We start from the raw sequence: 24,701 nt of genomic DNA on the forward strand, positions 1-24,701 counted from the left end.
ATAAGAATATTCCACTAGTAATCACTGGGTTAAGAAGCGCTTCATACTTTTTATTTTACCATCTACGTAATGTGTACACAAGTCTCAATCACTGCGACTGGGAGAGCCTTTCTCTGTGGATCGTCAAGTCATTTTTTTTTTCAAGCGCAACACAATTCTAAAGTTTCGCCTTGGTTTGTGTATTCTGTTATTGATAAAACATCTTCACCATCGCTCCTTGCAGTCTGTAGACTAACCTGAAACGTGCACAGGCCAATGACCACGTAATTACTGCCACCATACGCAATTAGGTTTCCCGAGTCCCCACTCTCAAAGGGATTAAATTCTACCACATGGACATAGTCTTCACAGTCCACGGTGTAGGCGGCATTTCTTGTCGCATCCTGTTTCATCTTGGATGAAGTTGTGAGGACCAATCAGCCTTCGACTGACTGTCGCGGAACTGTGGGCCAGAAACAAAATGAAACAGTGTTAGTTTTCCAAGGGAGGAATCAAATAAGGCTGGACATTGCAATACCTGGGGCAGCTTAAAAGAGAATTCTGCTTATATTAACAAACACACATGTTCAGCACCTGAAGGTTGAATAATTTTAATAAAAATAGATTCATAAAACTAACTATCATGTAGCAGAAATACAGCACTATTTGTAGTTGGCATGCTTTGCATTTTACTGACATCATCACACTTAAGAGTACCTCAAAAGCTGCAACTACCAATCGTCCCCATTTTGCCTAAGATCTTGCCAAGTGGAGGAACGGGGAAAGAACTGAAAAGACTTAGTATGTATTGGGCCCACACGCTAGAGAAAACACAGATACACACATCTGCCTTTCTTTTAAGACTATGCTACAATATTTGTTTTAATTATATAGCTTTTAATATTCCAATTTGACAGTCTAGCCAAATTCCCATCCAATGTGGGATGAACTGGAAACGCCTACCCCTGCCTAAAGAGACAAGGAGTCGAAGAGCCTAGAAGGATATTATGGTCTAGGAATGTTACGAATCAACGTTAACCCACGCAATAAAATGAGCAGATATGAAACACAGGATCGGAGGTAACGTGAGATATCCATGCTATAACGCTAGCCACAAGGCTCAACGTATCTGTAATGGGACAGGTAGCGGGCACTGAATAGCATCCCCACAAGAGAATAACTTTAATTTGCTGTTGATTAAGACGAGGTGTCATTCTAGGCTCAGAACAAACACATTAAATATCTTTCGAGTATCTACGAAGATGCAGATGAGTCCTCCCCTCAGGGAGCTTATAAATCAATAATAACCTTAATAAATGAGCATTCCAGTCTGGACACGTGTTAGGGTGACCACAGACGTCCATAGAGCAGAGAGGAAATAGGACGTGCAAGAGATTCGCGGGCCGGACTGGAAGGTGACCCCTCACACACCTCCAGGTCTCTAAAGCCTGGGGTCGACATTCTCAGGGCCCGCCTAGGAGATCCAGCCCCCCACGGGTGTTCCCCCCAGACGCCTCTCAGGAGACAACCCACGCCCACCCCGCGGTACACAGGGTAGAGCTCCGGGGAGCAGGGCAGGGTCCCTGGGGGAGCGTCACGGGCTGGCGGCCCCCGACCACGCCATGCTCTCTACCTACGTACCAAAGCCTGGGAGGGCGACCTGGGCACAGCTTCCTGGCTCTGGGCGGGTCCAGCGCTCGCCGGTTCGGCTTCCGGGTCGGAGGGCGAGCTCGACGATTGGTTCCTGAGTCCGGCCGCGAGATTTGAAAGGCACGCCGAGGCCATTCAAAGGTCCGCCCCGTTTGGTGTCCAGGCTGCGCTGCTCCTCCTTTGGCTCTTACCCATCTGGGCTTCCCGAAGTAGGTGAACCTCGCCTTTTCTTTGCCCTTCGGTCTCATTGCGCGTGGTCATTCAGGCTGCTGCTTCGCGAAGGCGATTCGGGTGACCGCGGGATTGCCTCGTCGCCAGGCAGCGGCGGCGTCTGGGCAGTGGCTGCGCTCTGACTCCGCAGGGTCCTGTGCGGAAGGACCCGGGAGGTCGCGAGGGCTTGACTTGTCTGTAGCTGGGCAGCATGAAGGCCGTCCAGATCTGCTGGCAGTCTGGTCACTCGCCCTGTGCAGATGCCCACGTCCAGAGTGTGTGTCAGCTGTTGCATCCTTCAGAGGGACCTTTCAGGACCTGACTAGGAGAGGAACAGTGCCAGCTGTCATCCCTTTTATGCAATATTTTCTAAGTGCTGGCAATAAGAAAGTTGTATATTGTTTTGCTTCACTGATGCCTCGGAATTCTTTTTAAGTAGAAATTCCCGTCTCTGTGGATGTGAAGAAATGTATGCTCATCGCGGTGTTCAGCTAATGCATGGATGTGGTAGCAGGGATGCCGGGCCGTGAGGCGCTCTCATTTTAGCTTCCGGGGACAATTCCCAGTCTCAGAATTTCTGCTTTAGTTCACCCTGAATCCAGATTTTGAAACGAGAGTTTATTACTTCTGCCACCTATCTCCTTCATCCTCCCCTCGCCCCTCTTTGCTCACTCCTCTGTATAGGGCCCCTTTACATTCATTTTCCATAGTCAGTGTCTCGGCCCCTTTACATTCCTTTTCCATAGTCAGTGTCTCCTTGATTCTTCACAATGGCTAGGAGATAAGAGCAGAGGGTGAGGCAGCACCCTGCTTCCCATGTGATAATACCTCTACCCGGGCAGCTAGGTCCAGAACGAATGTAGGCTTAGGCAGCCGGGGGGGAGAGCTGGGGAGACAGTAGAGCTTGGCAGGCCAGCTGCAGCTGCAGGGCCTATTTTTGAATAGCCAGTTCCAGAGCTAAACATTGCTTTTACATGTTTAAATGGTCGGCGAAAAAAATTGAAGGAGAAAATTTGATGACATCTGAAGATTATATGAAACAGGTTTTGGTGTCCAAAAATAAAAGAAATTTTAGTGGGGTCCATCTGTGTTTATTTGTCTATGTATTATTCCTGGCTGCCTTGCTATGACAAGGTCAACGTATGGTTGTGAAACAGATTGTATGGCCTGAATGTCTCACATATTTAGTGTTTCCCTCCTTCCAAAAAGTTGTAGCCTCCTAGATGAGACTTTTGGCTTTCTGACACTGGTTGTAAGGCTCTTTCAATTTTAACTCAAAACAACTTAAAAACCCATGATGCACGATCATAACTAATGTGCTTGGCATTGCTATAAAAGTATTAAATGTAGTTGTGTCTTTTACTTCTCCCAAAACTATGGGAGGTAGGAACTTTTTGTGTTTTCGCTGCAAGGAGGTTGGGGCATAGAGAAGTGGTATAAGTTGCTAAGATCTCATAACTTAGTAGACGATAGAGTCAGGGATTCGATCTAGTTCTGGGTGATTTTGATAGAAAGCTAAACCTTAAAGTAATACCAACAGGTAGTCTTCTACCAAAAATTTACTTCAGGCAAACTAATCATATCACTGATGATAGCTCATGTTTTTATCACGTCTTCATTTTCTGTTTTTTAAGAGATACGTGTGTTATTTTTAAGAGGAGGGAAGCTCCCAGCAATGAAGATTACTGGTTATGGTCATCTGCTGTCTGTTTAAATTGCATCGCAGATTATAATTATTGTTTCACAAGTCGGGCAGGTCTGAGCTACCCACATCTGTATTGCTGCACTAGTCACAGCCAGGTCACGTGATGACGTAGATACCCATTGAGGCATGAATAATGGGGGGGGGTGGCTCAGTAGGTGAAGCCCCTGCTGGACAGTATGGGGACCAGCCTTTAAATCCTGAGGACGGAAAGAAGTACTGGAGTACAGTCCAGTGTGCAGGCAGAGACGAGAGATCCCTGGAGCAAGGTGGCTAGCCAGGCTAGCTAATGTGGCGAGCTCCTGGTTCAGCAAGAGATGGTTCCGTAATGGATGAGGTGGACAGCAGTAGGGGAGAAGCTCCCAGTGTCACTCTTGGGCCTCCGTACACATGTGCTCACATGTAAGTTATATCACACGCACGCACGCACGCGCACACACACGGCATTTAAGAAAGGGTAAGTTCCATCAAGAAGAATGAAAGCAGAAGAGGGACTTTGCTGGTTTGGTATCTAAAATGTTCACACCGCGCCAGATTATTTTGAATGTGGTTTGTGTGCATCCAGGAGAAGTTATGAAATACAGGGATTTAAATGCCAGGTTTTAGGATTACAAATCTTGGATTTATGCGTTTCGGCTATATGCTAGCATTGTGTCGTTGGACATCAGTTTCTTCCTGTGTCAAATGCAGATAATTGTAGACTGACATCATTAGGACACCTGAAAATTGAGCAAAGTAATCAATGTCAAACATTTGAAAAGGATTGGCGTTGGGTAGCTTCACGTGTTAGAGAAAATATTGATTATCCATTTGCTGTGTAACAAAACACCAATACCATGGTCACTGTAAAATAACCAAGCATTTGCTTCAGATTCTGTGGGCCGGCAGTTTGGGCTGGATCGGGCGATTCCTCTGCTTGCCTGGACAGAGATGACTCATGTGGCTGAGGTTCACCTTCCGTGTTGACTGGGGTCTCCCTAGAATATGGTGTCCTCTTTCGTGTCTGTGGAGTTGGGGTAGGTTGTCAGCTCTCTCGCGTGTCCTTTGCAGTTAGCTGGGTTTGGTACAGCAGGCCCAGGACAGCAAGCAGTGAGGGCTCCCCAAGACTGGTGGTTTGCTAGGAGGACCGGGAGCGTCAGCATGTGGGTGTAGCTGTGTATGTGATAGCAAAGATAAGATAGCGTCGGTGATGGGGAAAGGCGCGGGAATGAAGTCCAGGGAGACCAGACATGGGCTTCTGAATGTCCTTTCCATAGAGTCACAAAGTCATCCGTGTCGTCTACACGGAAAGTTATTAGAAACTCTGCCAGACTTTACTGGACTCAGGTAAGCCTGTCCAACGTGCACCAAAAACGCCAGACCCAGAAGGAAATCAGGTGTTCATCACAAACAGAGAGTAGAAAAACAGCTCAGCGCAGTCAAACACTCTTAATCAAAACTCGACTGTTTAAACTCTTGCACAAACCTCTTAAGGTGTGTTCCTTAGAATTCTCCTGATCTCGTCGTCTTCCAGTCACATCAGGTCATAGCTGTTCCAGATTCTGACGGGCAGAAAAGTGAGCCACTCTGGGGACACTGCAGGAATGAGCCCCCCCCCCTCCAGTTCTCCCCTTATAGTGCCATTTTTCTCAGAACAACTATCTTAAAATACAGATGTAATTATTGGTGCCTATGTCTATAATTATAAATTTGCAGAATTTGCATGTCTGTTTTTTTGTGAATTCAAAATTGGAGGTTGGAATTTTGTTATTTCAAAAGATTTGGCTTAAGGAAGCTAGAGGAAAATATGATTGGGCAGGAATTGTATTCTGTTTTCCTAAATTTAATTAAAAGCAATCTTGGTAAATCTGAAATGACCCCTTGTTCACTACTTATTTTTTTTTCTAACCATGCTTTCTTCCACATGTTAAATGTTAATTTCCAATTACAACAAGTCACTTTAACATTGTATTCTGTTCTCCTTTAAGAGCATGTCTGTCTTGGACATGATTAAAGAGTTTAGGAGGAATTGGCGTGCTCTCTGTTCTTCTGAAAGAACGACTTTATGTGGTCCAGACTCCATGCTCCTGGCGCTGCAGCTTTCCATGGCCGAGAACAACAAGCAGGTTAGCAGACTATATTTAGTTCAACTTTTAAAACCTGAATTTTACTCGCTGCCTGTTTTAATAAGCTTGAGCTTAAGCACATCACTTTCTTTGCAGTATTTGCCCTCCTGTAATAGGCTGTTCCAGAAAAATGATTTATTAAATTATTTCATGTGTATAATTTGAACATGGAATGTGTACATTTGATATTTAATGAAAAAGTCATAAAGATTACATTTGCAACTCTTATGCATATATATATATTCCTATTTAATATTGTTCCTTTTTTTCCTAAAAGAAACTCTAGAGGAGCATATATAATTTTATTCAATATATTTTATGTCTAGTCTTAGCACTGTTGTGTGAGTTATGTATTCTTAATCAGTTTATGGCTGAAATAAAAATAGGATGCTTATAGTCTTACACCAACGGATAGTGTGTAAGTTACCTTATTTTCCTGCCACTGTGACAAACAGCTGAGGAAGGAGACGGAGACATGAACTTACCATGGCTCATGGTTTTTCAGGTCCTAATTCAGTCTCTTGTCCTTGGCCTGTTACTTCACGGTACATGGTCTGGAATGGCATCCTGACAGTGAGACCCTGTGACAGCTGCTCCTCAACTTGTGATGGGCAGGAGGCAGAGAGAAAGGGACCTTGGATGGAGTCTAGCCTTCAAATTGTGCCCCCAGTGACTTGCTTCCTCCATCTTGGCCCCGTCTCCTAAAGTTTCTAGCATCTTCCAAAGTAGTGTCCCATATTGGAAGCCAGGTGTTCAGTGCATAAATCTATGGGAAACATTTCCTCTTCAAATTCTAACAGTCTTGAGTTCTCAGTATTCCTCATTGTCCTCTATGTTCAGCTAGTCCGGATTTGTCCCATGTTTTTTCAGACCCAGGCCAGCTGGCCTTGGTGAGTTCCCGATAGAACATCCCCATTGTCTCAGTGAGTGGGTGCACCCCTCGCAGTCCTGAGTTCCTTGCTCGTGCTCCGTCTCCTTCTGCTCCTGACTCAAGAACAATCGCAGTGGGTTTTTGATCCTACTGCACGTACTGGCTTTGGGGGAGCCTAGGCAGTCTGGATGCTCACCTTAGGAGACCTGGATAGAGGTGGGCGGTCCTTGGGCTTCCCACAGGTCAGGGAACCCTTATTGCTCTTAGAGCAGATGAGGGAGGGTGACTTGATTGGGGGAGGGGGAGGGAAATGGGAGGCGGTTGCGGGGAGGAGGCAGAAATCCTTAATAAATAAATAAATAAAAAAGAAAAAAGAAAAAAAAAAGAAAAAAAAAACAAATTCTAACAGTCTTGCCTTTGCATGGAGAGTTGCAAGTTTTCCCTATTTCAACCAGTATATAGATAATTTCAACACTGACATGCCAAGGTGGATGAGATGAAATCCGAAAACCTCTTCCCTAGATTAAGAGCATCAGGCAGTCAAAGACTTTTGAGAGAGGGACCATCAATTTTCTTCAGAGGCGAGCTTCTGCATAGCTTGTTCTATACCAAGTGGCTCTCCCTGAACACATGCACACTCAAACAATACTAAATGGATTTATTAGGCTGTGTTTACATGTGTGTGTTATCTTTGGGTTTCTATTGCTACAATGAAACACCATGGTCAAAAAGCAAGTTGGGGAAGAAAGGGTTTATTTGGCTTATATTTCTATATTGTTACTGATTATTGAAGGAAGTCAGGGCAGGATCCTGGAAGCAGGAGCTGATGCAGAGGCCATGGAGGGTGCTGCTTAGTGACTTGCTTCCCCTGGCTTGCTCAGCCTGCGTTCTTATGGAACCTAAAACCAGAAGCCCAGGTGTGGAATTACCCACAATTGGCTGGGCCCTCTCCCATCAGTCACTAAGTAAGGATATGCCTGTCAACTGGATCTTAGGGAGACATTTTCTCTGTTGAGGTTCCCTCAGATAACTGTAGTTTGTGTGTCAAGTTGACAGTCAACTAGCCAGCTCTTATGTACACAAAACAATAATAAAGATGAGATCATGAATTTGGGGGTGCACTGGAGGAGTTAGGGCAGGCATAATGTACATGTAGTATTTATATATGACATTCTCAAAAAGAGGTGTAATTCTAACACTTCTCATTTCATTCTTGTGAAATATGACCCATGTCCATAAGAGAACTAAAGAACTGGACAGTTTGAACTTGCTTCGTACATTATTCAGCTGGCTGTTTTCATAGCAAGCAAAACATTGTTTGAATCATAGAATATTCTGTCTTGATTGGCACCTAATGAAAAACTAATGTCAGGAATGCATTTTTATTTGGCTTTAAAACAGTTTTTTTTTTTACAGTCCCGGTATGAACACTTTTAATCTAGAAATAGACAAGATCATGAGCTTGCATAATTTTACTTCAAGTATCTCTAGTCAACAGAATGAGAATAAGTTGTATGTTTACTTTAGTGAGGAAAACTTATTTTTTTCTAAGTATAAAGGATTGTCATACTAGTAATAATTTTAGAAATTTCTGAGAAAAAATTTAGTGTTGAAACTCACTGAATTTGTTTTATATTACTTAAAGAGTATTTACGATTATAATCTTTAAGGGAGTAGGAAGTATTAAAATATCTCATTTTTGATATGGTGCTAGGAAGTTATCTGACTTATGTTTGGGTTGTGGTAAACCTTGAGAGTTAATGGTAGGGTAGGGGCCATTGAGTAGTTAGTTTCATATATTACAGTTGACTTCAATATTTGTGATATGGCAGGCCTCTATTCTAAGACAATAGGGCTAATTTATTGTCTCAGTATGAGTAAATAAACAATTAAGTTTTAAAAGACATTTTAATCATGTTTTAAATCTGGATCTCAAATAAATAATAAAAGATAAATAAATAATAAAAGATAAAGATATAGATTTTTAATAATTCAAGTATATATAAGAATGTATGTTTTGAATATATTGATTGCTCTGAATTATTCTTGATTAAGTAAGATTTAGTCCCAGACAACAGTTGCTAACTATGTCGTTACTATCCACCTTCGAAAGGAACTAGAGTAAGTCTTAGTGTGAGCAGAAGCTGGAAGAAACTTCACTGTGGAAGCCCACACATGTTACATTTCACAGACCCACATATGGATACCCAAACATAATTGTTATTCGTGCTGAACTGAAAATGAGAAGTCAGAACTTTTTAATGAGTCAAGGCTGGTGTTTTGGGGAGGCACCATTGTTAATATCTTGCATATTATGTGGAGATTATAATGCATTGAATATAGAGCAAGCCTTTTGCTTGTCCACTGAAAATGTATCACATGGCTGCCCAAGGAGACACTTCAAGGAAAGCGGTATACGAGGTGACTATTGACCTGCACCTGTAGGCAGTGCTGTTGGGTCTCTTGTCAACTGCATGTCAGGGTAGTCAGATCACTATCTTTTGATTTCTTTCATATATATGAAACAGAAGCCAAAAAGTAAAAGAATAAATTTGCATCTGAGTGCTCATAGAAGCATAACTTTATTTTTAGTACTTAGTTATTATAATTTAGTGTGTTTAGGACCAGGGAAAAAAAACCAAAATCTTTCCAGACCCTGAGTTTTGCGCTGATCCCTTTCTTTCTCTGTAATAACAAAACATAGATCATAACAAGGGTGACCTGAACACTGTGGTTGAGTTTTAAAGCCAGCACTTGGAATATATGTTATTGTGTGGGATTCCTCATGGCACTGGGGTATAGACAAGAGATTGAAACACTTTAGCTCAGCGCAGTTGCTTGTGCACCCATCCTTTTACTGTGGGTAAAAGATGCAGTGGAGTTTGAAGGTCGAACCATGGATTATGCACTTAAAAAATTTTTATTTTATTTTTTGTTTTGTCTTTCAAGACAGGATTTCTTCTGTGCTCCTCTGCAACTTGCTCTGTAGACTAGGCTAACTTCGAACCCAGAGCTTCTGCTGTCTCTGCCTTCCAAGTGTCGGGACTAAAGGTGTGCTTCACCATGCCCGACCCCATTCACCATATTTTTTTATTTGCAGACTTGCCTGCTGTATATATTTTATCAACTTCTCAAAACTTTATGCTTACTATAAACACATGCTATTTGTATTTCTCTTATCAGTTATAAGCCACTAGATAAATACGTCTAAGTATTAAGCACTCAAATTTATCATTTTCTTCCTTCCTTCCTTCCTTTCTTTTTCTTTTTGCATCTCCTTCAGCACAGTGGAGAATTTACAGTCTCTCTCAGTGACGTCTTACTGACTTGGAAATACTTCTTACATGAAAAACTGAGCTTGCCCACTGAGAGCATGAAAGCGGTTGACCACTATGAAGACATTAAGAAAACATACGATGATTTCTTGAAGAATAGTAATATGCTAGATCTGATTGATGTCTATAAGAAATGTAGCAACTTGGCCTCCAGTTGTGAGAATACCATGATATCCTCTGTAAGTATTTTAAAAATAATTCTACTCTAATCAAATTAAAGTTCGGCTCTATTACATTTATTTTACAGTATAGAGTTACTAGTTTAAAAAATATGGTGGGCCGGGCGGTGGTGGCGCACGCCTTTAATCCCAGCACTCGGGAGGCAGAGGCAGGCAGATCTCTGTGAGTTCAAGGCCAGCTTGGTCTACAGAGCTAGTTCCAGGACAGGCTCCAAAGCCACAGAGAAACCCTGTCTCGAAAAACCAAAAAAAAAAAAAAAATAGGCAGAGGCTGTAGTCTTTGTTTTCAGTAGTAATGTACTGGGTAGAAGCAAAAGATAGAATAAGTTGATTTATTTTTTTTAGCTTTTTAAATCCTATTAAAAATGGAAAGATACCTGAAGGCTAGTTTTTACTTGAAAGAAATATTTTTGATAAGTTTTGTTGGTCTTGTGATATTGTTATTTAATATAAGAAAAATCTTCTTAATGTATAAAAATTTGACAAAGAAATTAAGTTCCAAATGTCAGGTTTCTATCGAATTAGATCAAAAATTGCCTGTCTACAACTTTTTTCTTCCTTGTTGAATGTACATTTATTTATTTGGTGTGTATTGTATAAAGTGATTGTTTTAATATCTTTTTTTAGACAGACATGTATATATCACTTAGATAATAGAATGATATAATGTCTATGAGGTAATAGGCTTCATTGTGTGAGCATATTTATTTTTAATCGAGTATAAGTTTAGAAGCTATAGTGTCCCTTAGATTCGTTTGTATTAGAATTGATTAACAGTTTTAGAATCTGTTTGTCTATGTGCAGGTTTTATTTTTTGAGTGTTGAAAGTACTTTAATATTTTCTGTGTGCAAATCAAGAAGTAAAGGTTGATAATGGCAGAGTAATTATAGCTGGACTTAGGAACTATTCACTGTATCTCATATGATAATTGGGAATAGTATTTAAGTTCATTGTAATAGAAATCTGTACTATAAAATGTACTTAAAGAAAGTAGTTCATTTCGCTGCCCTATAAATGGCCAGAGGTAGCTGTTGAGGTTCCAACCGCCGCCGTGTTCCTTGTAGGAGGCGGCAGGGCTGGAGGATGGCCATGCTCTTCTTTTAAGGAAAACAGCTCTGTTATTCAGTCTCAATGCTTACAGCTTGGTTGAAGGGCTGTGGTCTTTATTCAGAGAAGAAGGTGCCAAGGTGACAGCTACCATGCTTTAAGCAAGAGTGGACATTGGGCAGCTTGTGGCCTTTTCTCAATTCGTGCATTCTACTAACTTCTGCCCTGTTACAGCTTCTTCAAGCGCACATCTTCTTTGGTGTCTACATGCAACACCTTGGAAGATGACTTTGTAGATTTTCCTGCTTATAAGGCTGATTTTTGATTAGCTCTCCATAGGTAACGTATAGAGCTAGTGATATTAAACACTGAGCTATAGAAATGACAACGGTGGCATGTCTGATACCTTGGTCACGTTATCTCCCCCCCCCCCCTTGCTTTCTCCTCCTTGGTTTCTCTCCCTTAGGTCCACGTTGTGCAGAGACCTGTAACGCTTCTTTGCAGGCTAGCTATATGGGAGATTGTCTGCAAATGTTAATGTGTCTCTGGAGGACACCAAAAATTAGCCAAAGCTGCCAAGAGGTAGCTCATGAAGAAAACTCTGGAATTCTAAAGCTCAGTCTCTGATATTTAGGTTTTCTCTAAGGAACTTTCCCCTAACAACAAAACTATACAGCAAAACATACTTTGGGTTGACTTTTTTAACCAAAGTGTGTTAAATGTAACCCTAATTAATTTGTATTGTGTCTTTAAAGTTACATATCAGAATACTCCAAATGGTCCTGATTTTCATGCTCTTGAATCTTCATAGTCTTCATAAGGTTACTTTGTTTCTTATTTGTTGGAGCTTAAGTAATGCAGAGATTATTGGGAATTAAGATAAAGATGAGATAGTTCTGGGAAGGTGGTAACTTGAACCTTTACTCCCTAGTTTATTTCCTCTCCATCCGGGAGCACAGAAAGCTTTGGATTCTAGCTGGAATATCAAGGAGAGAGAGCTGGGACAGATTGGGTTTTTCATGAAGTTAAAGTATGTGGACCGCCATATCAGAGGCTCTGACCAGCTGAAGTGTAGCTCTCAGAAGAACTTAGGCCCAGAGATCTGTGGATCCTCTGGGCAAGATCAACAGTTGCTATCTGTGGGTGGGCAGGGTGTCTAACAAAGAAGACGTTTGCTGGCAGCATCTTGTGAGTGACGTCAGCAAGGGCCAGCACAAGCTTGCGCACGCTCCAACTGTCGAGGCTGCTTGGAAGGCACTAACGTTGAACTCCGGGTCCAAGAGCTCTTTTATCCTGATGAGGCCACGCTTAAGACAACACAGGACTCCTGAGGAAGCTACCCTTAGCTGTGGCCAGAGACCGGCGGGCGCACTGAACCTTTGTGAACAGAGTGCGGAAGGCGGACTCCTGATGTCTTCATGCCTTTCCCAGGGCACCCGCATCCACGTGGCAGAAGTCAACGCCGCCGCAGCCGCCTCTCGGAAACGGAAGCCGATTTCCAGGGCTTCCAAGCGGCCCTGTGGGTGGTTAAGGCCCTGCCAGGATCTCTCTGCTCCCGCGGAAGAAGCTTCTGTGTCAGCCTCCTCAACCCAGCGTCCTCGGCAGAAGCAACAGTCTCTTGCAGCCATGTCTGAGAGCTCGACATTTCCCAAGGTTTTCCACAAAACCCGCAGCGGGAGACGAGACCCGAGGAAGCTGGCAGCCGCCATGGAGCGGGTGAGGCAGTGGGAATTTCGCCTGCTTCAGAACCTCGAGGAGGCCTCGCAGCACCACCTCACCGTCGAAACCGAGAATAAGAGACCTGTGAGCCAGGGGCTTCAGTTCAGTGCAGAAGACCCGCCAGGGTCCAGCTCCGATCTCCACACAGGGCACGGACTTTTGTCATTCTGGACACATGTCCACTAAATACGAAGCTGGCATTACTCTTATAAATGATTGTACCACTCACTTTACCCAAAACACTTGTTCTTTTATTGTAAAACCGTTAAGCACCCTAACCTGCCGGCCCCATCCTTCCTCTCCTCTTTCCCTCAGCCCCTCTTCAGGGGTGGGGGCAGGGGTGCCGGCTCTTCTCTGAGATGCTAGAGTAGACGCAGAAAACACCGTGACTGGGAGACACTGAATACTTTGTTGGAAGAACAACGTCCACTAGATGCCAAGGGCATACATGGTCTAGGACGTTCCAGGGGCAGGAGAGGTTTATTTTTAAACTTCAGGTAGGGCAGAAAGTTTTACCCCCAGCTCGTATCAGGTTAGAGGCATGTTTTGAAGGGTTACCGACATTGGGACACCCAGGAAATCCACCACCAATGGGCGTGATGCCGGCCGACAGCTGCAGTTACCTGGCTAGAACAGCATTTCCGCTGCTCCAGTCCTGTGTGTGGTGGGAACTCACTGTGTAAGATGCCTCAGCATTTGGGACCTTTATGAACTTCCTCCTGTGTGAACGACTGCTCAGGTTATAAAAGTGATAGAAGTCTTTTAACTTGTCAAATAAAGCATAAAAATATAAAGACACAAAAACTTACTATGTAATGACATAAAGGCAAATACTTCCAAGTAATTCCTTCTTTTATAAAAAATAAACTGTCTTCTTGACAACTCAGAGAAAAATATGAGGAAAAATTTCTCAATACAGAAGACTTATTGACACAAAAATTAACATTCTAACAAACAGTAAACTTAAAGAACTTAGATCTACAGGTCCTGACATGAAGATGCTAGTAGTCCCAGAAGGGAAAACACCTGAGGGTATAACTAAATAAAAATGTATATGTCATAATAAATAGTACTGTTAACTGAAGAGAAATCTTAAGTTCTAGGCTATATTAATGAGATATGAGCTGATAAAATTCTTGTATTCTTAAATATTATAAATTTATTTAGTTATAAGTTATTATTGAATTATAATTTAGTTATGAGCAAAAGATTAAATAGAATGTTCCTTCCCACCCATAGTAATTTTTTTATCATTCATTTAAAGGGGTTTGTGAGAATATGCAAAAGTATGCAGAGGAAAATGTTATGCTTATTTATGATTATCCACAAATGTCAAGCAATACTTTGTCCTGGAGCATCCGTGACACTCACTGAATCTTATATAACATACTGTTCTGATTCCTGTGACCTTCATTATACCGTGTATTGTTTACAGAGCCAATTCCGGGACTTTCTGTCTGGCACACAGTGCGCAGTACACGGTGAGAGTAGCCCTCAGGTACCTGCATCCCCAGTGCAGCGCAGCCAGGACGATGAGCAGGTACCGGTTTGTTGTCAGTTAACCAGGATGTGACTCCCTCAGATCATCCGTCTGTTTAACAGTGCACTTGGTTTTCCTTCCGTGCTTCCTTTTTCCTGTCTTGTTTAGGGTTACCCAAACCCTGTGCCGTGTGTATGCCTGGAACTCTTGTGTGTGAAAATGAAGGATAAGCACATGTCTGGTTTCTCTATGATTTCCTAAAGTAGTTACGTGTCTCTGTGGACTGTTTTAGTCTCAAGGATTCCCTAATTTTATTTTTTTCCTTTGCCTACTTAATGTTCTACTGTCCCTAAATTTGTTGTGTCTCTGATTAAAAGCTGTAAGTTTAATATTTAGTGTTACTATTTTATAAAAAATACTTTGTGACTGATATGAAGTATTTAGTTTTGCGTCACCCTAGGAAACAGAAATTCAGGCTGTCCTGAACTGGCAGATCTCTCTAGTATAAAAATTAGTTCCCACTTTGCTGTCATCACCAAACACCTGTGCGAAGGTCCCCTGCGTTGCAGCAGCAATCCTGTCTCCCAGCAACCGTTTACCTAATGAGTTCTTTTAATACATGCCGTGATGATCCTTGCCTGAATCAACTGTTGCTTTTTTTCCCAGCATTTGTAGAACCCTGAGATTTTTTTTTTGTAATATCTTCATTAGTCCCCTTCAATCACCAGAGCTTTAACCTGTATCCTTAGAGTCTCAGGAAGGGCTGGGACTTCACTGTATCCATAGGGTCTCAGGAAGGGCTGGGACTTCACTGTATCCACAGGGTCTCAGGAAGGGCTGGGACTTCACTGTATCCACAGGGTCTCAGGAAGGGCTGGGATTTCACTGTATCCTTAGAGTCTCAGGAAGGGCTGGGATTTCACTGTATCCACAGGGTCTCAGGAAGGGCTGGGATTTCACTGTATCCACAGGGTCTCAGGAAGGGCTGGGATTTCACTGTATCCATAAGGGTCTCAGGAAGGGCTGGGACTTCACTGTATCCACAGGGTCTCAGGAAGGGCTGGGATTTCACTGTATCCATAGGGTCTCAGGAAGGGCTGGGACTTCACTGTATCAATAGGGTCTCAGGAAGGGCTAGGACTTCACTGTATCCATAGGGTCTCAGGAAGGGCTGGGACTTCACTGTATCCACAGGGTCTCAGGAAGGGCTGGGATTTCACTGTATCCATAAGGGTCTCAGGAAGGGCTGGGACTTCACTGTATCCACAGGGTCTCAGGAAGGGCTGGGACTTCACTGTATCCACAGGGTCTCAGGAAGGGCTGGGACTTCACTGTATCCACAGGGTCTCAGGAAGGGCTGGGACTTCACTGTATCCACAGGGTCTTAGGAAGGGCTGGGATTTCACTGTATCCATAGGGTCTCAGGAAGGGCTGGGACTTCACTGTATCAATAGGGTCTCAGGAAGGGCTGGGATTTCACTGTATCCTTAGAGTCTCAGGAAGGGCTGGGATTTCACTGTATCTATAGGGTCTCAGGAAGGGCTGGGACTTCACTGTATCCACAGGGTCTCAGGAAGGGCTGGGATTTCACTGTATCCATAAGGGTCTCAGGAAGGGCTGGGATTTCACTGTATCCATAGGGTCTCAGGAAGGGCTGGGACTTCACTGTATCCATAGGGTCTCAGGAAGGGCTGGGACTTCACTGTATCCACAGGGTCTCAGGAAGGGCTGGGACTTCACTGTATCCACAGGGTCTCAGGAAGGGCTGGGACTTCACTGTATCCACAGGGTCTCAGGAAGGGCTGGGACTTCACTGTATCCACAGGGTCTCAGGAAGGGCTGGGACTTCACTGTATCCATAAGGGTCTCAGGAAGGGCTGGGACTTCACTGTATCCACAGGGTCTCAGGAAGGGCTGGGACTTCACTGTATCCACAGGGTCTCAGGAAGGGCTGGGACTTCACTGTATCCACAGGGTCTCAGGAAGGGCTGGGACTTCACTGTATCCACAGGGTCTCAGGAAGGGCTGGGACTTCACTGTATCCACAGGGTCTCAGGAAGGGCTGGGACTTCACTGTATCCACAGGGTCTCAGGAAGGGCTGGGACTTCACTGTATCCACAGGGTCTCAGGAAGGGCTGGGACTTCACTGTATCCATAGGGTCTCAGGAAGGGCTGGGACTTCACTGTATCCACAGGGTCTCAGGAAGGGCTGGGACTTCACTGTATCCACGGTCTCAGGAAGGGCTGGGACTTCACTGTATCCACGGTCTCAGGAAGGGCTGGGACTTCACTGTATCCATAGGGTCTCAGGAACGGCTGGGACTTCACTGTATCCACAGGGTCTCAGGAAGGGCTGGGACTTCACTGTATCCACAGGGTCTCAGGAAGGGCTGGGACTTCACTGTATCCACAGGGTCTCAGGAAGGGCTGGGACTTCACTGTATCCACAGGGTCTCAGGAAGGGCTGGGACTTCACTGTATCCACAGGGTCTCAGGAAGGGCTGGGACTTCACTGTATCCACAGGGTCTCAGGAAGGGCTGGGACTTCACTGTATCCACAGGGTCTCAGGAAGGGCTGGGACTTCACTGTATCCACAGGGTCTCAGGAAGGGCTGGGACTTCACTGTATCCATAGGGTCTCAGGAAGGGCTGGGACTTCACTGTATCCACAGGGTCTCAGGAAGGGCTGGGACTTCACTGTATCCACAGGGTCTCAGGAAGGGCTGGGACTTCACTGTATCCACGGTCTCAGGAAGGGCTGGGACTTCACTGTATCCACAGGGTTTCTTTCTTTAGGAAACACTGAGAGTGACTTGAGGTGTAGATAAGTGTAGAACAGTGTTTCACCTGTAACTGGACTCCATCCCAAGCCCGTATGAACCAGTGTGGGCGCACACACACACTCACACACACAAAATAAAAAATGGTGGTTTCTTTCTTGAGTTATATTTTCTTTTTCTATTTTGTTCCAAGCCTTAATAAGTATATTCTACTTATTAAGTATATACTTTCTATAATCATAGGCAGTCATCAACAGCATGCACTTTCAACCATCTTTTAGGGTGACAGAGAGCGAGCTTCTATAACGTCCGATGAAGGCTTCATTTAACACTGTGGACAGGCCAATGTTCCACACTAAGCTTAAGGTTTCAGACTGACCCTGACTTTCAGGAAGTGGATAAAAATGGCAAAACCACCAGTCTGAAGACGATAGTATGGGAAGGACCCACTGTCCTGAGGAGGCACGCCATCTCTGACACTCCTAAAGCCAGTTTCAGGGAATCAGGCCCTAACGGATCTCTGCTCTTAAGGGATTTCTTTGCTGATGCAGGAAGGGGGAAGAAGACACAAAAGTGAATATGCCCACATCCCAAGGAATTTGTGTCAAGTGAGAGTCGAGAGGTTCTCCCGCACATCAGTCAAGTCAACTTTGGAAACATTGTTAGGAACACATGCGCCCTCTGCCACGGCAGCGAAGGGTTATGTGTGCTAAACAGACTACTTTTGATAGAACTTGATGTAAAAAATACTTTCGCATACTGTTCAGCCTCCAAAAGTCACACAGATCACACTGGCGTCTCCAGAACCCTCAGCTGGCTGTGCCTTCTCAGTTTCCACGTGTCCGTGATCTGCAGAGCTGGTTCTGTCCCTGCTGACATCATCTTCCCTCTCTCGAGGATACTTTGTCTCCTTTCTAGGGACCCGTTAGGCTCATGCCTGACTGATAAGGCATTTTTAGAAGTCTGCATACTTAAAATTCTAACGTGACTTTGGGGGGAGGGGGGATATACCTTGGAGAGGTGTGTTCTGATTGTCAAGTACATTTCTTAACGGCACATCAGAATCTTCTCATGGAACTGTAAGATCACTTTAAGAATACTCTTTATTTTCTTATTTTATTTTACTCTATTTTCCCCCTAAGTTGTTAAACTGTTGCTTAAACTGACCATTAAGCAAATAAAAAATTGTGTCAGTGTACTGGTTCTATCCAGTCATTTGCCGTTATTCACAAGCATTTATGTCTTAGCCAGGAAAGATTTTAATGAGGAAATCAGGTAAATTTTTTGTGGTTGTTAGAAACCTTGATTTCAGATTAAGGCTGGATATTTGCATCTTAGGATTGGCAGGAGAGTGGAATGAGTGCGAAGCAGTCACAAGTTAATAAAGCTGTCCAGCCCGCAGAAGCTGCAGGTACTTTGTGGTGTGGATAGAATCGGGTATTAAGCAAATAGATGAGTTCTCTCTTTTTTTGGTGCTGTGCTAAAGCTTTCGTCTTGGGATTCCCTCGGTTTGCGTCTCTGCTTCTGGATGTCGTAATTGCATTTAGGGACTGCTTTTCCAAGGAGCCTTTTAAATACTAACTTGCACATACAAGAGCACAGAAACCATAACTGCCATGTTATCTGACCATAATGAGAGGGAGGCAGGTCCAGCTGCAGCCAGAGTTTCAAGAAGCCCTTCCTCTGTGAGGACTCCAAGATACTTTCCCCAGTCCAGCGGCCTGGATCAGAGAAGCGGGATCTGTGAGCCTTAAAGAGCAAGTAGTAGGTGTGGGTGCTTAAAGGTTGGCTTTATATATATATATGGCTATATATATAATCTTCCTCCCCTTCCCTATTTTTTCTTTCCAACTTTGTGTGTGTGTGTGCGCGCGCATGTATTTAAGTCCACTGAGTCCACATAGTGCCGCCTCTATGAGCACAGTGTAGGAGCATCCACTGGGCATGGGAGCCCTGTGAGGGTTATAGCCCTGAGAATGACTCTTTCCAAGCCCTCAGGTGTCGCCAGTAGCTCCTCAGCTGGGGTGGAACTTGCATGGGAGTAGCTTCTGCGTGCAGCTTCTGCTCTTGATGGAGGCTGTCCTTCTTTATTGTGGTAGGACTCTTGCCAGGCAGGCAGCTTTAGGAGGGACACACGAGGTGTGTGTGTGGGGGAAGGTCCAGCTAGCCAGGGGAGCTGAGGCAGCCCTGTGAGCAGGGCATTAACATCCCTCCCTCTTACCTCCCTCCCAGGCTTGCCTCCCTGGAATTCAGAGATCTACTTGCTCTCTACTTGTAAGTGCTGGGATTAAAGGCGCTTGCTACTGCCTGGCCCTAATTTTGCTAACATTTTATCTAAAGTCTATAATTTCAGTAAGTTTACCTATCCTAGGAAGTTTTTTTTTTATATTTTGTTTTTGTAAGGCATGGTCTCACTGTAGCTCAGGCCGTCCAGGAATTCATTATGTAGTCCAGGCTGCCCTGAAATGCCCAGTAATTCTCCTGCCTCAGCTTCCCAAATGCTGGGAGTTACAGTTGAGCCACCGTGTTGGTTGGGCACTCATTAAGGTGTTTTTTTCTTTTTATTAATTATGAGTGCTTCTTAAGTTTAAAAAATTATTTTACATTTGCATATTTAAATAAACCAAAGCTTATCTTTATATTTTCTTTAAAATGTACATTAATTTAGGATCTGCTTACTTATTATTTACCAGAAGAGTCTTCCTAATGATTTTGTTTTTTATCTATTCAATTTTCTTTTACTGTTCAACATTTTTAATGTGGAAAGACAGAACAGATACAAATTAGTTTAATTAATTTTTATTCCTTCTCTAGCAATTTTATATATGCTCTCTTGATTGCTGTTCTATTGCTGCGAAGACGTTCTATGGTCAAGATAACTTATGGGGACTGAACAGTTTTTTGTTTCAGAGGGTTCGTCCATTACCATCATGGCAGGGAGCATGGCGCTCAGCAGCCACGGCCCGGAGTAGTAGCTGGGGGCTTATGTGTTGAGACAACCACCAGGAGGCAGAGAGACAGCTAAATGGCCATAGTATGAGCTTTGGGAACCTCAGGCCTCCCCCTGCCCCTGTGTCCTCCCCTCCCCACCAGTGGCATACCTCTGCTAACACATAACCCTTCCAAATCATATCCACCAACCAGGGGCCAAGTATTCGAATATATGAGCCTGGGCTGGGGCGGGCTTCTCATCCAAACCCCCAGAAATGCACATGATGCATTTTTATAGTAATCATTTCTACTCCCCTCTCTTAACCTCCTTTCTCAACATATCCCCCTCCTAATTTTATGCATTTAAAAAATAGCCTATTGAGATTAGTTATGGCCGCTTGCCTGGTCATCGGTATATGGTTATTTACCAGGGTTCGTCTGACCCAGCGGCTGGTACCCTGCCGACGGTTCCTCAGTTGGGGCGGGAGTCCTCTGTGTGCCCCCTTCACGGTACTGGAGTGCTGGGACTGTGGAGATAACCACCGTTCCTGTCAGTGCGCGTGCTCCGAAGATCGCTTCACACTCTTGCCTTTTTCTCAGGCTCTTCCAGTCTTCCTGTTCCCTTTCCTCGGATGCTCCCTGAGCTCTGGGAAAGCATGGGGTGGGGGCCAGGCACTCACTCATTCTCGGTGCTTCCACCAGCTGTGAGTCTCTTCATTGACTGTTGCTGTAAAGAGACACTCTGTGACTCTGGCTGGGAGCAGCACTACTGTATGCATATTCAGAGGGTAGTTTGACAACATGACACCCTATGCATTTACTGAAACAGCAGAAATTGTTGTCTCCCCCCCGCTCTTGACCCTAGTCACGGACTTTTGAACAGGTTTACGGTACCAGGCACAAATTCCCTTCTGTAATATGGGTCAGAAAGTGCCTGGTCGCACCCTTGATGTTTAACCCATTCTCGTGCCTCGTGCCTCTGGCACATCTTGCCTAGCTTGTCGGTATTGTAGCATACACATGACCAGCCAGGTAAGACCACTGACAGCCTTCTCCTGGTAGTAGCCTGCATAGCACTTTTTGGAGCTAGGAAACCTAGCAAGTAGGTCAGTTCTAATTTGATTACTCCATGCCCTGCAACCAACGCATGTCTTTAGCAGCAGGCTCCGTTCATCTACTTCTGGTAGGCAACCAGAAACAGTGGTGGTAGCCCGTAAGTTTTGGGAGGTTGGGCCAGCAGTCCACAGGGAGACATTCCACCTTTTACACTGGGCTAAGAAAATTGAAAGGAAATACTTTCTTAGAGTTTGGAGACGATACATTGCAGGGCAAATGTATCTGAATTTCCGGTGTTCCTGAAATACTTATGAATTGAGCTCAGCGCCTAAAAATCTGTTATTTGTGGGAAAAATTGCAGGCGTATGATATGAGAGCGAGGACTAGAAACCAACAAGCCCAGAGCTGTGGGAGGTAGTCATAGTGGAAGGGAAAGGAACACGAAGAGAGTCCATAAAAGGAGTTTGGTTTTGCTGAGATCTAGTTGTTCTTTCTTTCTCCCCTCCCTCCCCCGAGAGTGCTTTGGGTGTCAAATCTAAGTTCTCTGCCCCACTCTAGGATTTAAGGATTTTCTCCTATGTTTTGTTCTAAAAGTTGCCTTACTATATTGTACATTTAAGTCTGTGGTCCATTTGGGGTTAGTTTTCATAAAAGGTGTGAGCTTTTGGCTGAGGTTCATTTGTCTTCCTGTGGAGGTTGGAGATCTGTTGTCCCAGGCCCAGTGATGGCACTGGATTTTGTGTTTCTGTTGCCGTGGCTTTGTTCATCTGCTTCTGGATTCTCTTGAGGTTCTCCCGGGTGGTGTACATGTCTTTGTGGAATGTACTTCCCCGTCTTGCTTACTATAACTTTGTAGTAATTCTTAAGATTTTTTCCATATATTTAATATGTTTTCATATAACTTATGTATTTCTTAATAAATCTGTTAATGCTCTCAAAGGTCAATGTCAACACTAAGTGTTAATGTTTTCTAAACATTTGTTTTATCTTATTCATTTTGATCTTTAGTTATTTGATAATGTCAGTCACTCTCTAGTAGTTCTCCAGACTTAAGCATTTCATTTGAGCTGTGTGTCTGGTGTTGGGATATAGACTTGGGGTCCAGGGACCGGGCGGCTCCCTCTCTAAGGTTCTGGAAACTTTATCTTCAGCCATTATTTCCTGGCAGGCTTATGCAGATGAATAAGATGAAACCTCAGCAGAAAGGCCTCTATGAACTATCTTTTATATCATGTTGAAGAACAATTTTCCATTAATCATTGTTAATATTTTCTTGTTATTAAGTTCATTACTGTAAGAAAATTCAAGTTATCTAACTTGGCTATTCTTTTTGCCTAAAGAATGAGATGCAGAATTGTGATTACAGATTCTGTGTATTCTTCCTGAATATAGAAAAGAGGTTTAGAACAGCTGAAGTAAAGAAAATAACGGAATACTTTACTGTACAGGTACGGATACTGGTGAAGAAAATTTTCTTTTCCTATTTGGGCCTGCTAGTGAATTCAAAGAATGACTTGGCTCTGGCTCAGGTTCTCAACATCCCTGATCGAGGACTGGGGAGAGAGGCCTTCACCACCTTGAAGCATGCTGCTCGAGAGAAACAGCTGTCCATGTTTTTGGTATGGTTGCTTACACTTTCAGGACTGTTTATAACTTCTTGAGCAGTGACCTTTAATGTAGATTTCTTGTAATTATAATGAAACAATTTTTAAGTAGTTAATTTATATTTTACCTCTGCATTTGAAAATCCATTGCTTTTTTTTAATCTTTTCCTGTGTCTTCCAAGTTTAGCAAAGGGGGATTTCTCTTTAGCAGTATTCTCTACATAATTATATATTATAGGCTGTTAGTCCTAATAAATAAATATACAATCTTCCTCTTCTTCCTTCTTTCTTTTCTTCCTTCCTTCCTTCCTTCCTTCCTTCCTTCCTTCCTTCCTTCCTTCCTTTCTTTCTTTCTTTTCTTTTCTTTGTGGTGCTTTACTATGCGGCCCAAGTTGCCCTCAGACTCTTAGTCCCCTTGCCTCTGTCTCATAAGTGGTGATACATGATAAATGTGTATCACCGTGCCTGGCTTTGATAAACTCTTCTTGAGTAAGTGTTTCCAATGGTAGAGTCTTCAGAGATTGGTTACACAATGCATATGTGCATATCAAGGGCCGTGGGAAGTCCTTCACTGAAGTAACGCCCTCATGTCTTACCAACAGCCTTGTTATTTCATCTGTTGCTCTTCCTCAAACCATTGACCCCAGAACTTCCCCACAAATTACTGATATTCCATAATGTGCCTTTCTTAGGATAATTTGGAAGATACTGCTTGAGAACATGGTATCTTTTTGATGGAGATGTTCTTGGCGATAGCTATCAAATATGCATTTTTCTCAGTGTAAAGATAGGACTTTTACCTGCTTATCCTGGATGTAAAAACTTGCTGGAATCCAGTGATTATCCAGTACAAGTCTTGTTTCTCAGCAAAGGTGAAGTGAAGGTTTGGGCCCATGTAAAACAGAGTCATTGGCATTGAATGTGAATTCTTCTAAGTGATGATTTCAATAGCCAATTAGCCGTATAAGTGAATAGTAGTCATCTGCTCTTAAGGTACGACTATTCTTTCATCCTTGCTCCAACATTGCCTTCGCATCTCAGCCTCACCCTGTCTATCTAGCACGAAGTCCACATGGCACTCATTCCTGTGATTATTTGCTCCTCAAAATGTGACATGATCCATAAAATGTTCTTCAATGTAACCATATACCTAGGTTTATATAAATGTTCCTGGCTTCATTAGCTATATTGTAATTTAACTTCCATCTTCATTCACAGATGGCCACCTCGTTTATTAGAACACTAGAGCTTGGGGGGAAGGGATATGCCCCGTCCCCATCCGATCCTCTGCGGGCACATGTAAAAGGGCTTTCTGACTTCATCAATTTCATTGACAAGTTGGATGAAATTCTTGGAGAAATAAGAAATCCAAGGTAATAATTTATAAATTATAAATGTTTGTTGTTAATCTGTTTTTAAAAGTTTATAGAATCAGAGGTAGGAATGAAGGGAATTTTAAATCACCAAATATCAGTATGAAGCATAGGTAAAGAAACAAAATATCAAACTAAATAAATCATAGCTGTATAACTTTCCTCTCCAAATTTCTGCCTTGCTATGATACTATTTTTTTGTGTGTGGAAGCCAAAAGTTGTGCTCAAACTAAATTTGTTTAGTGAAGATGATTATTATTTAACCCTATATATGGAAGAGACAAATTTTTCAGAACTGGAGGTGACCAAGTAATTTCTTTAAAGTGTTTATACTTAGCAGTAAAGGAAACCAATACCAAGAATGAGGAGGGAAATTGGGTTTTTCTATTTTTTTTCTTTTCTTTCTTTTCTTTTTCTTTTTTTTTTTTTTTTGTATTTTTGTATTTTTCAAGACAGTGTTTCTCTGTGTAATAGTCCTGGCTGTCTTGGAACTTGCTTTGTAGACCAGGCTGGCCTCGAGCTCACAGAGATCCGCCTGCCTCTGCCTCCTGAGTACTGGGCTTCAAAATGTGCACCACCACCGCTAGACTATTTTTTAGTTTTTTTTTCCATCTGCAAATCTTTTATCTAGTATTTGTTTTATGTGATATTAGAGGTAAACATTCTTTTTAAATTTCA

At 43.2% G+C, this 24,701-nt stretch overlaps 3 protein-coding genes across 8 annotated transcripts in view; 2 read left to right on the forward strand and 1 right to left on the reverse strand.

Annotated features, from left to right (window-relative positions):
* The window catches only part of Nup37 (nucleoporin 37), a 31,792-nt gene extending 30,106 nt beyond the window's left edge, over positions 1-1,686 (reverse strand). The window contains exons 1-2 of one of the 3 annotated variants that reach the window (XM_075954458.1): positions 1,621-1,686; positions 237-442 (exon numbers count right to left, since the gene is read on the reverse strand). In XM_075954458.1, the coding sequence (XP_075810573.1) occupies positions 237-392 (156 nt within the window). In that variant the 5' untranslated portion in view covers positions 393-442; positions 1,621-1,686. Of the gene's footprint in view, positions 1-236; positions 443-1,287 lie in introns of all 3 variants that reach the window. The other 2 variants (XM_075954460.1, XM_075954459.1) reach the window with 2 other exon arrangements.
* A 72-nt stretch (positions 1,687-1,758) lies between these two features.
* The window catches only part of Parpbp (PARP1 binding protein), a 40,909-nt gene continuing 17,966 nt past the window's right edge, over positions 1,759-24,701 (forward strand). Inside the window, exons 1-7 of one of the 4 annotated variants that reach the window (XM_075954412.1) lie at positions 1,780-1,838; positions 4,413-4,557; positions 5,509-5,646; positions 9,801-10,031; positions 14,234-14,338; positions 22,495-22,665; positions 23,869-24,023. In XM_075954412.1, the coding sequence (XP_075810527.1) occupies positions 5,512-5,646; positions 9,801-10,031; positions 14,234-14,338; positions 22,495-22,665; positions 23,869-24,023 (797 nt within the window). In that variant the 5' untranslated portion in view covers positions 1,780-1,838; positions 4,413-4,557; positions 5,509-5,511. Of the gene's footprint in view, positions 1,839-4,412; positions 4,558-5,508; positions 5,647-9,800; positions 10,032-14,233; positions 14,339-22,494; positions 22,666-23,868; positions 24,028-24,701 lie in introns of those variants that run through there. The other 3 variants (XM_075954414.1, XM_075954415.1, XM_075954413.1) reach the window with 3 other exon arrangements.
* On the forward strand, positions 12,051-12,984 carry Ccdc201 (coiled-coil domain containing 201). The gene has a single exon (XM_075954861.1). The coding sequence runs from the start codon at positions 12,376-12,378 to the stop codon at positions 12,982-12,984; it is 609 nt and encodes a 202-aa protein (XP_075810976.1). The 5' UTR covers positions 12,051-12,375.

Source organism: Microtus pennsylvanicus, chromosome 20 (assembly GCF_037038515.1).
Source record: "Microtus pennsylvanicus isolate mMicPen1 chromosome 20, mMicPen1.hap1, whole genome shotgun sequence".
Taxonomy (NCBI): Eukaryota; Metazoa; Chordata; class Mammalia; order Rodentia; family Cricetidae; genus Microtus; species Microtus pennsylvanicus.

Excerpts from the sequence above, each read along its gene's own strand:
- Ccdc201 (XM_075954861.1), top strand. The coding sequence starts at position 12,376 with ATGAGGCCACGCTTAAGACAACACAGGACTCCTGAGGAAGCTACCCTT.